At 39.0% G+C, this 15,349-nt stretch overlaps 1 protein-coding gene across 2 annotated transcripts in view; it reads right to left on the reverse strand.

The window, feature by feature from the left end:
- Positions 1–15,349, reverse strand: part of GALNT7 (polypeptide N-acetylgalactosaminyltransferase 7) — a 147,747-nt gene that overhangs the window by 14,657 nt on the left and 117,741 nt on the right. For both annotated transcript variants that reach the window (XM_063458167.1, XM_063458168.1), the window contains exons 9-11: positions 8,016–8,138; positions 2,118–2,336; positions 138–236 (exon numbers count right to left, since the gene is read on the reverse strand). In XM_063458167.1, the coding sequence (XP_063314237.1) occupies positions 138–236; positions 2,118–2,336; positions 8,016–8,138 (441 nt within the window). The remainder of the gene's footprint in view (positions 1–137; positions 237–2,117; positions 2,337–8,015; positions 8,139–15,349) is intronic.

Below are 15,349 nucleotides of genomic sequence, written 5' to 3' on the forward strand. Positions count from 1 at the left end.
TTTCTCACACAAACTGTAAGAAAATATTAAAATAAAGACTTAAACGTATCTTAAGGTTTAACATTTCTATTACAATGTTTTTACAGCAATTTCACATTTAGGAATCACTCATTTTAGGAGCTTCAGTTTGAACATACCTGATTTCCTCCCATTCTATGACAAGGTCCGAGTTCCACAAGACCTCCATTTGTATGACCCATGCTATCTATGCAGTAACCAGACTCCAAGCCTCTTATCTTAAATAAAAAAAAGTAAAAAAAAAGAAAAGATAAAATGTGCGCTTATACATAAATAAACAGTAGCACACTTACAAATTTCAAAAATATAGTACAATACAAGTTAAAATAGTTGGATTACTGTATTAATCTGATGATGTGGTGTATTGTTATCAGACTAACTGTAAGACAAAACAACATTTTTTGGAGTTGCTCTTAATCAAGTCTAATATATAAGAAATGCTGTGTACTTGAAACAAAAAGCAACCCCTGAAAATGATTTAAAAATATTGTCAGGACAAAAGAAAATCTCCATTTTTATGCACAGGAAGAACATATTAAATGAATATCAGATAGGCACACTTATCTCAAATAACACTGTAAATAACACCGTAGTTATATTAACTATACAAGATAGCAAACCTGGTTATAGGTAATTCATGGTTATAGGAATGATCTAATGTAGATTTGTCCAGCTGTTAGGATGCAACAAATAAAATAAGAAGCAAGCTTACTTGCTGGAGTGATATCGAAGAAAACACAAAAGAATCAAATGATGCATTAATACGGACAGCTTGGTGTCAGCAGCTAGCAGTTCATCCATAGCGCTGAATCAATGGAACATGTGCCAGATAGCACAACATGCAGACAATTTAACACATGAGAAACTAGCAGAATATAGTAATGCAAAGGCAGCTGCCATGACAACATGTTTCATGCTGTATATGAACAATGTGGGATACTCATGATAACAGCAATACATGTGATTGAGATGGTAAACCCTAAGGAGCATGTACTTATATATATATATATATACACGTTTTGTTCCTCTATCGCTATGTACTAAGGCAGATGAGAACAAATATGCAAAGATTCTGCAGGTCAGAAGAATAAAATATAATCTACTTCTAAGTTGGAGAGGGACAAAATATTTTTATGGTCAATTGGTAAACACTTGCTGAGTGCTCATAAAAAGTCTTTATTTGTTAAACTTCCGAGTTATTGCATCCCTTCCTAACTCTCCATCTCCAAGACTTTTCCCTCGCCGCACCTGTCCTTTGGAATTCCTATCCTTGCAGTGTTTCTTTTATGTGCTTTCTGAAATATTTAGAAAAGCTTACAATCTAACACTAACCCATACAATTCTCCCATACTAGTTACTGAAAGATACCAAATCTCTAATCTACTCGGCCCCTTAGCCACCACTTCTCACCACATACCTTTCCTCAAAATCTGAATCCAATTCTCTAAGCTACTTCATTATGGGTTCTATCATCATCATCACATGCTAGATCGAAAGCCTGAGTCTTCAATTCTTCTGGTACCAGTATTCCATTATAACATTTAATGTTTTCATATATTTATTAAACTGTTGTCCTGTTAGGGGCTTTAAGAAAATACAATCATTTCCATTTAGACTATGGAACCTTATAAATGTAAATATAAAGAATTTATAAATGCTGTTACTATTGCCTCATTGGTACTGTGTATACTATATGTGCAAAGTCTGCTTTCATCTATTAGCTATATCTGTACATGCAGTATTTAACACTTGAAAATTGCATTTTTTTCGCAGCATAATCAGTTCATGTGAATTGTCATTTAACATGTTTAGAAATACATGTTTTATGCATTTTTCTTCATTAGATCTCTTTGATTTATTTTCTCCCTGACGACTGGCCCCAATTTATAAGAACATTAATTAAATTATTTTGAGATGGGATGCCAAACAATCAAATGCAGAAAGATGCTGTTACAACATAGATCTATCAATAGATTGACGACCAATCCCATGCTGGCATGTCATGACAATAATAAGGGATTTTCAAAACCCTGAAAAGGTAAAATAGCAAAGCTTTACTCAACATTCTGATACAAACATTATGCAAATACTAAACACACCTCTCCCCATTCCACATTTTTAGGTGGAAGTGGATAATGTAACGGAATGTCATAGGCGATTTCTTCCATGAACCATTTAAAGCTTTTGCAGTTGTGGTCTTCCCGGAACCTTTTCAGCTCAGTAATATCTCCAAAGGCTAGGGCTTTGGTTTCTGGACGACTGGCATAGAAGTAATCTCTGTATTCATCCCACCAGACTTCCACCACTCTGACATAGTTCTGGAAAGAAAGAGGAAAAAAAAAAAAGTAGTCCGTTAATAAAATGCATTGTAAAACTATCAACTACAAAATTCTCCCCATTTTAGTGAGAATTAGAGCTCATTAACTGTCACTTTTGGAAATTAAATAGAGCTGTGGTCTCAAACAGTCCTTACGTACCCAAACGGTTCAGAATTGAAGTATTTTCCAATTCAATGGCCTCCCTTAGCTTTGGGAGATTTAGTGAGCATGTACAGGTACGATAGCAGGTGCGCAATCATTTTTCCCAGGGAGCAGGGGAATAACACTGCTCACAAACGTTGACATAGCTGCACAACTTTATAGTATTTCCTGTAAAATTACAGCATGGCATTAAAGGACGAGCACAGCTAAGCAGAATTCCAGTCAGAAGTCTGCCTTTACTTTGCAAATGGGACCAAGGGCAACAAATAAGGCATTATGTCCTCCCCATAAGGCCTGGACAACTCTGAACATCCATAGGCCGTTAACATATGCATCAAAGTTGTACCTGTGCTCGGATTGTCCACCAAAGGCAGCTGTCAAACAGTCCTGTTTTTGGTGCCATCGGAGACCGATAACACAGTCTTCTTGAATGACAGGATTATATATTTTTAAAAATAGAATATTTTGTTACTGATAGTAATTAAGGAGATAAAGGATGTCTCTGTTAATGTGTGAATTGAAATGTAAGTGTAAATGAATATATGTGACTGTCCTGTAGTCCAGTGACGTGCACATAGTAATTGCACTCATAGATTTGGGATTTCAGCTTGTGGAGACTTATTTTCTACTCTCTATTTCATTTACCCTTTAAATATATTAAGTAGGTTAGAGTGCCATAAATAAAATAAAATAAAAATACCATTTAGCTCTCAGTAGTTTTGAATGTTTGTCCTGAGGTTTTGAGGTTATAATGCAGCAGAATGTAATATAATAACAGAACTACTGAAGGTTTCTTACTTTTCCATTACTTTTATACAAAAGCATTTGTCTGACTTGCAAAGACTGCATTTTGTGTCACTAGAGAGTACATGATTGACAGCATATAAAAAAAAAAGAAAAATTAGATTGTTGTGAATCCATTAGAGAAAACAATGTTAAAGAGCTACTTTTATCTGAAGAAAATAAGAACACTTGGATGCAATATTAAAAAAGAAGAGACTGGACAAAGAGAAAATAAGTTTTGTAAGATTTCAGAGTATTGTAAAACAGGCAACTTATCCTTGTATAAGCAGAAATCAAATCAATTTCCAAGGAGATACTGTCACAGCAATGACAAGTTGTGGCAAGATAACTAGCACGGGCTGAGGCTTTTATCTGAAATAAATGCGGATTAAGAGTGTTGCTCAATTATCTTGCCACAACCTGCCAGGTGTCTGAAATGGTTTTGCTGTGTTAAACAAATAAATGCAAGCTGCTGAAACCACTATCCATAAAGATAAAATCGTATTTGAGAAGAATCTATCATGAAGGGAAAAAAAAATGCTTTTGCATTCTTAAATACATTCAGCTCGATTTAGTAGGCAGTACCGCTGGATTCGCAGGTAAATAAAAGTCATTTGCATCCAGTAGCAAGAACCCAAGATGAAATAAAGAAAAATAATAACACTTCATATGGAAAGGAACCCCCTCAAAAAAGACGACTGCAATTAATATGATAGCCAGTAGCCCATGTCTTGTTCTAAGGCTGCAAAATTGGTTTGGTTTGAGGAGTACTTGGCAGTTGAGGTACTCTGTAAGTTCACATTGATGCAGCCCTCGTCCTTACCTGCTAAAATGGGGTAATGTTGAAGGCTTAGACCATATCTTGCAAATACATCTCCTGTATTTCAACTACACCAGATTAAGCTTTTTGGGCCTTAAAGCTGGGTTGAAGTTGAATTATATGTATATTGTATGTTGCATACATACTGGCCATAGCAGCAACCTCTTAATGCAGGTATGCTCAGGTGGTTCTATAAACCATAATGAGTGTGCAACTAAATGATGGATAAACACCAAAAAATGGTAGAGTGTCCCTCTAAAGTTAATAATCAAGATTGGATATGACTACCATAACCACTGTATCACTTGTAAGAAATAACCACCACCAAGGGTTAAACAATATAAAAATAGGAAATGCTTATTGAAATGAATCAATAATATATACAGGACTTGGAAAGGCATATATATATAAAAAAAAAGGAAAATATAGGTGAAGAAAAAAGTAAAAATAAAAATAGAAATAGAAATGTGGAAAAAGATATATAAGATCGCTTCTTAAATGTATCAGCTAATCAGGTCATTACCTCCTATAATATAAGGAAAGTAGAGTCCACAGGTTGCTGAGATAATACTCTAGTAAAGGTTAATGAACTACTGCAATGCAAGAATCAATACAAAATGTAGAATCCCACAAAGGGTTAAATAATAAGTGATGAGTAGTAAAATTCCGTGCAACAGACAGAGTACTATAGGAAAATTTATTAGTACATAAAAACTGTCAAAAAAGGCACATAGAATATAAAATTATAAAAATAACTACAATTGTAATAGTCCCAAAGAAGGTAGCAAATAAAATCAGCATCAGTACCAGGTATATCGGAGTGGAGTCCAAAGGGTGTTAAAAGATGTAAAAACCACTTGTTGGCCGGCCGGACCGAAGTGAATAAGGACTCTCTCGTGCTGAATGTCACTGGATTCTGGCCGCGTGCGTTCCACTGCGGCTCAGGATGCGTTTCAAAGGTACTTGCTCTCAGGAACCGGTGTGTGAAGGCGGCATCTTCACACACCGGTTCCTGAGAGCAAGCACCTTTGAAACGCATCCTGAGCCGCAGTGGAACGCACGCGGCCAGAATCCAGTGACATTCAGCACGAGGGAGTCCTTATTCACTTCGGTCCGGCCGGCCGGCCAACAAGTGGTTTTTACACCTTTTAACACCCTTTGGACTCCACTCCGATATACCTGGTACTGATGCTGATTTTATTTGCTACCTTCTTTGGGACTATTACAATTGTAGTTATTTTTATAATTTTATATTCTATGTGCCTTTTTTGACAGTTTTTATGTACTAATAAATTTTCCTATAGTACTCTGTCTGTTGCACGGGATTTTACTACTCATCACTTATTATTTAACCCTTTGTGGGATTCTACATTTTGTATTGGTTCTTGCATTGCAGTAGTTCATTAACCTTTACTAGAGTACGGTATTATCTCAGCAACCTGTGGACTCTACCTTCCTTATATTATAGGAGGTAATGACCTGATTAGCTGATACATTTAAGAAGCGATCTTATATATCTTTATCCACATTTCTATTTCTATTTTTATTTTTTTCTTCACCTCTATTTTCCTTTTATATAAGCCTTGCCACTGAGTCCTGTATATATTATTGATTCATTTCAATAAGCATTTCCTATAAACCATAATGCATGTATGCTCAGGTGGTCCTATAAACCATAATGCATGTATGCTCAGGTAGTTCTATAAACCATAATGCATAATGCATGTATGCTCAGGTGGTCCTATAAACCATAATGTATGTATGCTCAGGTGATTCTAGAAAACATAATGCATGCATGCTCAGGCAGTTCTATAAACCATAATGCATGTATGCTCAGGTAGTTCTATAAACCATAATGCATATATGCTCAGGTGGTTCTATAAACCACAATGCATGTATGCTCAGGCGGTTCTATAAACCATAATGCATGTATGCTCAGGTGGTCCTATAAACCATAATGCATGTATGCTCAGGTGGTCCTATAAACCATAATGCATGTATGCTCAGGTGGTCCTATAAACCATAATGCACGTATGCTCAGGTGGTCCTATAAACCATAATGCATGTAGGCTCAGGCGGTTCTATAAACCATAATGCATGTATGCTCAGGTGGTCCTATAAACCATAATGCATGTATGCTCAGGTGGTCCTATAAACCATAATGCATGTATGCTCAGGTGGTCCTATAACCATAATGCATGTATGCTCAGGTGGTCCTATAAACCATAATGCATGTATGCTCAGGTGGTTCTATAAACTATAATGCATGTATGCTCAGGTAGTTCTATAAACCATAATGCATGTATGCTCAGGTGGTTCTATAAACTATAATGCATGTATGCTCAGGTGGTTCTATAAACTATAATGCACGTATACTCAGGTAGTTCTATAAACCATAATGCATGTATGCTCAGGTGGTTCTATAAACTATAATGCACGTATGCTCAGGCAGTTCTATAAACCATAATGCATGGGTGGTTCTATAAACCATAATGCATGTATGCTCAGGTGGTTCTATAAACCATAATGCATGTATGCTCAGGTGGTTCTATAAACCATAATGCATGTATGCTCAGGTAGTTCTATAAACCATAATGCATGGGTGGTTCTATAAACCATAATGCATGTATGCTCAGGCGGTTCTATAAACCATAATGCATGTATGCTCAGGCGGTTCTATAAACCATAATGCATGTATGCTCAGGCGGTTCTATAAACTATAATGCATGTATGCTCGGGTGGTTCTATAAACCATAATGCATGTATGCTCAGGTGGTTCTATAAACTATAATGCATGTATGCTCAGGTAGTTCTATAAACCATAATGCATGTATGCTCGGGTGGTTCTATAAACCATAATGCATGTATGTTCAGGTGGTTCTATAAATCATAATGCATGTATGCTCAGGTAGTTCTATAAACCATAATGCATGTATGCTCAGGTAGTTCTATAAACCATAATGCATGTATGCTCGGGTGGTTCTATAAACCATAATGCATGTATGTTCAGGTGGTTCTATAAATCATAATGCATGTATGCTCAGGTGGTTCTATAAACCATAATGCATGTATGCTCAGTTGGTTCTATAAACTATAATGCATGTATGCTCAGGTAGTTCTATAAACCATAATGCATGTATGCTCGGGTGGTTCTATAAACCATAATGCATGTATGTTCAGGTGGTTCTATAAATCATAATGCATGTATGCTCAGGTAGTTCTATAAACCATAATGCATGTATGCTCGGGTGGTTCTATAAACCATAATGCATGTATGTTCAGGTGGTTCTATAAATCATAATGCATGTATGCTCAGGTGGTTCTATAAACCATAATGCATGTATGCTCGGGTGGTTCTATAAATCATAATGCATGTATGTTCAGGTGGTTCTATAAATCATAATGCATGTATGCTCAGGTGGTTCTATAAATCATAATGCATGTATGCTCAGGTGGTTCTATAAACCATAATGCATGTATGCTCAGGTGGTTCTCTTTATTCTATAAATTATATTGGAGTCTGATCCTTTAACTGTCACAAGTGCCTCATTACTGAGCCCTATTTAACCAGTGTACTGTAGAGAGCTGTAGAAAACTAAATGCTGCATGTAAGAGTTATTTAAAAAAAAAAAAAGAAAAATAAAGAGCAGTCATTAGGTTATTATTTCATGTTAGGTGCTTTTAAAATATTTCTGGGCTTTAAGGCCGGTTTGAAGTCAAATTCATTGTACTTTGTATAATACACATTTGTTTATATGTATAACCTCTTTTTTTCTGTGAAGTTTTATTTTTTTTAAATACAGTTTTAATAATTCCGATATCAATCGTATACAAGAGTAATTTTGCTATGTACTATTTATACGTACATCACCATGGATATAGGTTATATGAAGTAGTACTTATATGATGCTCACCTTTAATGTCGGGGATGACCCAACATAAACAGGAGGGGGGTTTCCCTGCCATCCATGTAGCCGATATATATGTCCAACTCGAGAGCAAGGTGTAAACAACAGCTTTCCTCCACACTGCCAGATCTGAAAAAGATTAATTGTTACCGAGTCAGCCTAGAAATGGAATAATGTGTTTACAGCATTTTTAGATTTATTCTGTTTATCCATTATTAAATCAATGATTTCTCAGGATATATTAAGTCTCCTTGTTCCAAATTTCTCTGTCCTAATTTTTGCTGATAAATCCACTAACACTGTATACCCAATGCTTCCTGGTGCCTCCAACCCAGGACTCCCACTGTGTGTATTCTGGTATTCTGTACGTATACTTTCTGTGAAGAAGAAAACCTTTAGAAATTCTGTGAAGCCTTGACAGGCTGTGCCGTACTTCATTGTGCATGCTATGCTCACAATCATTGTTTATTTATCTAGCATTGCACCAGCCAAGTAATCCTGGCATGGGTCCACTTTAAAGAGGTAAATGTAATCAATACTTCATGCTAGCTATGCAAGAGTTCTCTACTAAACAAACGACCCATCACACTGATCCCTCATATAAGACCACAAGAAACCTATCGGGGACTTCCACTGCTTGGTACACTTGGTATGGATGGAAGGTGTGTGGAAATTGAATAAGTAGCTGTAGTTCCATGGAGATATTTTCTGCATTTTCAGAAAATGACTATAGAGGGGATATGAAGAATTTATTCACATCTAATATTTTTGCCTCAGTTTTGCAATTTGGATTAAATTAGCAGTTTATACGGAATGATGCTGAAGATGCTACCAGTCACTATTGAAAGAAAAAACAAACAAACACACAAACAAAGGAGAAAAGAAAAAAAAACATTGTACAGCTTGAATGGTCATAGAAAGATATGCTGATGACCTTCTCTCCACCTCCCTGGTTTCTGGCGGTTAGCAATCAAAATCTGTCAATTAGATAGAAAAAAATAACATCTAAAGAAAGATGATTCTCTCTTCATATTTATTCTCTGGCAAAAAGGTGAATGCAGTGCTAAATTATGCTTTAGTAAAAATAGTACTTAAAAAAAAAAACCAAAAAAAAAAAACAGTGAATTTCCCACAAAACCATTTATGTGGTGAAATTATTTCCCAGTCAAAGTGTTTTGTGATTAAAAGAAAATTGATGATTGGCTATATTTAACAATTTTTTTTTTTCTACTAATAAGATTTAAAAGAAAAAATCTAAAATAGTCTGCCCCTCCCTCCCTCCTTTCCCAATAAATTACTTCTGAAAACACTTTGATAATCCAATTAATATGATAGAGCATGCAATGTACTCATTAACCTATGACATCCATTGTGATCAAACAGAAAATGCTTGACCATCTCTGGCCGGTGCTCAATTTAGAGCTTCATGGGTCTTAAGGTTAAAATATGATCTGCTTAATGAAAGACGGTAAATTCAAATTCCAATTGTCAGTAGTTATGGGTTAAAGAAGGTGAATTCACATTCCAATTGTCGTAGTAGTTATGGGTTATATGTGACATATAGCAAACCTAAGTACCGGTATGTGGATTCTGAATTCTCTCTACTGTGCGACTGCAATGTTACATATCTGGAAACAGCCATCAGCAAAAAAATACAAAAACAAAACAAAACATAAGAACAGACAAAAAATGTATATTGTGGTTGCTTTATGACTAATTCAAGGCATTAATCCTGGTGCTGCAGTATTATCAAAGATGGATCTGTCACATTTAATTTGTCATGAATTGGACTCCCGGAGAATTGATTGACAGGTGGGGAAGATCTATTTTTACATCGTTTTTTTCCCCTTTATCTAAATCTATATATTTGCTAACAATTTTCCCACCACAATGTATAAATGGAATTTTGTTCCGTTTAAAATGAGCATATGCTGTGTGTACCATGGAAGGTACACTTTAAAATGTCACTTTCACCCTTTTACACAGATATTCTGAATTTAAACAAATATGTTTGGTTTAAAATTACAGACTTTATAATTTACCTTCGGAATATCCCCCGTGAGAAGGAGCAGTGGAAACCATTCATGTAATACTATCACTCTCAGATTTCCAAAGAAAATCCTATTTTTTAAAGGGGGCTGTTTTGGACATTCCTCTTCCCATTGTAATTGCTATGTAAATGCATGCGCTACTTTGAAATTAAAATTAAAAATGTCTTGCTACGGTAATAGAGAACTCTTTCATATGTAATCTACAATAGGTATTTCAAGCAAGAACTTATGCAGTCTAATGTAATGCTCACTTTCATGTGCCTAACAATTTGCATGATATATTTTTCTTTCTAGTTGTTACACAATCAAAGTGTTCATGACAGTTTGGAAAGCTCATCACATTTCTAATAACAAAATAACACAGTGATGGTAACCTACAACCACCCTCTATTGTACACCCAATCGACTGGAAACAGTGGCACAGTGTGTACATAAAGTAATGCTGCTTAAAGTAACACTATAGCTTTAGCAATACAAATGTGTATTCCTTAAGCTGTAGTGCCCTGGTAGCCATTTTACTTTGCTATTTCAGCAGAAGCGTCTCTAGTGGATGTCAAGAGACTAAAGGTATTTTAAACGCAATAAAAACATTGCCGTTCCCCAGAACAGCAATGTCTTCACTTACAGGGTTAAAACAGGGGGAAAATGGCATTAAAATGAGTGGTCTGGGGGCAGAGCCTAACTGCGAAGCAGAGAGGTCGCATGGCGTCGGAGCTCCTGAGCAAATACCGCAAAAAACAGTGCTACAGCCCGATAAAACCGCTTAAAATCACCACGACCGTCAGCACAAGAGAGCAGAGCGATTATGGGTCGCAAATCGAAAAAATCAAAGCCGGATCGGCCAAGCCAGAACCATGACATTGGGGCAATGTGGAGACAGGCCCTCGAAACCTCAGGGCCCAATATGGCGACCTTCGCCGACAACTACTCCGACTTATCGGAAGAATACTCCCTGGAGGAAGACCCGATAGCAACACCGAGACAACCGGTGGCTGTGCCCAAACCCCAGGACCCAGATGGAGCACCGGTCACAACAGCGGTGTTAAAAAACCTGCTTGCAGGCCTGCAAACCACGCTCCAAGGGGACATAGCCGCGCTCCGCACGGAGCTTCAAGGCATCACCACGAGGCTGGACACCCTGGAAGTCACCTCGACAGCCCACGAACTAACTATCACCTCCCTGCAATCGGAGGTTACTCACCTTAAACAAACGACCATGGCCCTCGAACGGCGGTTCACCGCAGCGGAAGACGGGCGCAGAGCCACCAACATTAAGGTACGGGGGATACCGGACGATCTGCCCACAGAAGAACTGCCCCATTACGTGCGCAGGCTACTCACCGGCCTTCACACACCAAAAGCAGCCAAAGCCATTCCTCTGGAAAGTATATTCCGGATCCCAAAGCCGGCCACAGCCCCAGCGACGTCTTCCCGCGACCTCATAATCCGCTTTCAGTTCAGAAAAGACAAGGCCGCAACCATGGCAGCAGCTAGAGCGCAGGAGCCACTTACGTTTGAAGGACATTCATTGGCTTTCTTCCCGGATCTAACGGGCGACACATTGGCCTGGAGAGGCTCATTAAAGCCCTTTACCACGCTCCTTAGACAGAAGAATATACCATATAGATGGCGCCCGGACCGTTCCCTTCTCATCGTACGGGGCGAAAACAGGCATGTGGTCCACAACCTTCAAGACGCCCGAAACATGCTGCCAGTGCTGGGATTACCTCCGGACATCATGCAACAGGCGATGCCCCAGAAGAACGCGAGACCCTCACACGATTGGAACCCAGAGAAGGCTAAAATTTTCGTGCCACGACGATCGAGGCTGGATCCCCCTGAGGGGGCCGGTGCACGTGGACCCTAAAGGACTCTCAAGCTACATGTTGTCTTTATCAGGACTTTTGCATGTTTTCTAGTTTACCTACAGCCCTTTGGCACCATGACCTGCCCGCATATAGCCCATCACTTAACTCTGAGATCGCAGATAATCTGCGGAAAACGGCCACAGGAGGCTATTAGCACAGTCGCCTCTCTGCTCCCACCACTCACAGCCAACACGACAGGACACACACAGACTCCCCTCCCCTCCCCGTTGGTCTAGTGGCCCACGGGGCGACACACGAGGAACAACGACGCACACCATGACTACTCATGCATACACCAAATAAGCACTGACTGACCTGACGCTCACCACATAAGCACGAACCAACCTCAACATATTGTAAATGTCAGTGTGTTCAGTTAGACCACCTCCCACGACAACCAGACAGGTTGACCGAAAGTGTGAAGTGCCTGGCTCGACTAAGCTTCGCTAGCCGACTACCCGACCGTGAATCTCTTGGGCCCCCACAATTACCCCCACGTATGGCACCAAGCTGTCACCTTAACCCAACGTCAGCTCCACGACGATAGTCTCGAAAAACAAATGCCAAAAGTCGACAGTTTTTTTATTATTGTTATTGTCTGTTAATCTAATATAAAAATGTGCAATGTTTATATGCCACCACTATATCACAATGTGACATGTTCAAGCTTATGACCGCTGTCGTGGCAGAGTAAGCTATGTTGTAATCCTCATGCACTCAAAAATAAAGAATTAAAAAAAAAAAAAAATGAGTGGTCTGGGTGCCTATAGAGTCCCTTTAAAAGACAACTGCCACCAGTTTTAATTTGATAAAAGTTTATATATTTAATGGAACTTTATGATATATTTTTTTTAATGATCTTTGATTTCTTTTGAGGCAATTTTGTTTCTGGCTGAGCAGCCATGTTAGGTCAGACTCTACTGTTAAAAAACAAAGCTCCAGGGCCTGACGGTATTCATCCACGAGTACTTAAGGAGCCAAGTATGGAAATAAGTGAACCTCTGTTTTTAATCTTTCAGGATTCTTTTCTTACAGGAAGTGTTCCGGGGGATTGGAGGATGTGGTTCCTATATTCAAAAAGCGTTCGAAACCCTTGCCTGGAAATTATAGACCTGTGAGCTTAACTTCTGTGGCTGGGAACATTTTTGAAAGGTTATTTTTTTTATTTTTGTTGTGCATTGTTAGAATAAAAAGCATCAGGCATGGCAATGCAGGAAAACATTATAAAATAACAATATCATGGTGCTTGCTAGCTAGCATAACTGCACACATTTTTTTTGTAAGTAAAGAATACAGCAGAGTGGATCAAATGAAGATTATAACAGTAGGATAATAGTAGAGTGGAAAGAGAAAAAAAAACCTAAGCGACCCCCTCTGATAGGCAGAATGTGATCCCCCAATTATGAATACAGAAGTATGCTCCCTACATCATACAATAACAATGGGTGCAGTACTGTGACACCTTGCAGGAGATGGCAAGTTCAAGGTTCCGTCCCTAGATCAGCTAATTCCCCGCTGGGGTAACCCAGTGTCCAGCCACAAGTGCCTCAAGATTGGGCCAAGTATCTCAGGTAAGTGAAGGCACACCGGCGTGGAAGAAGAATATGGCCGGCTTAATGACATCTGTATGGTGCTCCCAGGTGCTGTCAAGACCCAGAGTGGGTTGGGGTGCAGGCACTTCGGAAGCTTCAGGTCAGGTCATGGCTGGTAGCAGGAATTTAGGTGTGTAGCTACTCGGCTGTGGTGAATCCCAGCTGCACCGTGATTCCGACGTGTAGCATTGCGACCTGGCAAGTGCGGTCGTCTCCTCCGCCGTCTTTGCCGAGCTACCTTAACCCTGAGAACCACGTGTTTGCGACGGGAGCGTGAATACTTAGGTAAGTGATATCTTGCTTCTTGCTTGAGAGACAGTTTTTCCAGAAAGTCGCAAATATGGTGTCCAACTTGGTTGCGATGTCTCTGTACCTGGGAGAGCACGTGGTATCCGCCATTGCCGGAAATCAGTTTGCTCGACGTCACCTTCCAGGTTCAGCCTGGTTGTCCCCCAGGGGTGGACCAGGATCACCCCCACCGAGCCTGAGGCGGGGGGGGGGGGGGGGGAGGGGATGGGACCCTTTAGTTGTAGTATGCCAGCGAGGCAGCAGTGTATTGCGTGCCAAGAGAGCGGCCGCCTCCGACGGCTCCACCGAGCCTCACTTGTGTCTTCAGGATATACAGTCCTAGGTGCATGCAACCTCAGTCTAAGGTACCCCTGTTGACTCCACATACAGACAGGATTCAAGTTGCGTCTGCTCAGCACTCAGAGTGGTATTTTAGGCGTTTAGTGTGAGTTAAGTGAGGAGCTCTCACCAGCCGCCATGAGTTACAGGCCCCGCCCCCTTTAAGAAGAATTCCTTAAGAAGAACATGGTTATCAGCAAAAATCAGCATGGTTTTATGAAACATATGTCATGTCAAACTAACTTAATTGCATTTTACGAAGAAGTAAGTAGAAGTATAGATCAGGGTGTTGCAGTGGATGTGATCTATTTGGATTTTGCCAAGGCATTTGATACAGTTCCACACAATAGATTAGTGTTCAAACTCAAATAAATCAGTGTAGATGAAAATTCTTGTTCCTGTGTAGAACATTGGCTTAAAAATAGAGTACAGTGAGTTGTCATTAATAGTACATTTTCAAGCTGGATAGATGTGGCAAGTCGTGTCCCTCAGGGTTCCGTTCTGGAAACCCCTTCAATATAACATGTTTATCAATGATTTTGAAAAAAGCATTGAAAGTCATTTTTCATTGTTTGCAGATGACACAAAACTCTGTAAAGTAATACAATGTGAGCAAGATATTACTTTGCTGCAGAGAAATTTAGATAGACTGAGGGACTGGGCACTCAAATGGCAGATGAAATTTAATGTAGAAAAATGCAAAGTTATGCACTACGGTGTCAAGAATGCACAAGCAACCTATACCCTTAATGGAAGCGAATTAGAGATAACCACACACACGAGAAGGACTTGGGAACTGTTATAGACAACAAACTATGCAACAATGTGCAATGTCAATCAGCAGTGGCCAAGGCCAGTAAGGTATTGTCATGCATGAAAAAGGGCATTCATTCTCGGGATGAGAATATTATTTTGTCTCTTAATAAATCGATTGTAAGACACATCTTGAATATGCTGTGCAATTTTGGGCACCTGTTCTAAAGAAGGATATTATGGCACTAGAAAAAGTGCAGAAGATGGCTACAAAATTAATAAAAGGAATGGAACATTTTAGCTATGAAGAAAGGTTAACAAATTTAAACCTCTTTAGTTTAGAAAAACGTCGCCTCATAGGGGATTTGATAACATTATACAAATATATTTGTGGCCAATACAAACCATTGTGTGTAAATCTATTCACAAACAGGACTTTACATAGGACA

This window comes from Pelobates fuscus, chromosome 6, assembly GCF_036172605.1.
Source record: "Pelobates fuscus isolate aPelFus1 chromosome 6, aPelFus1.pri, whole genome shotgun sequence".
Classification (NCBI taxonomy): Eukaryota; Metazoa; Chordata; class Amphibia; order Anura; family Pelobatidae; genus Pelobates; species Pelobates fuscus.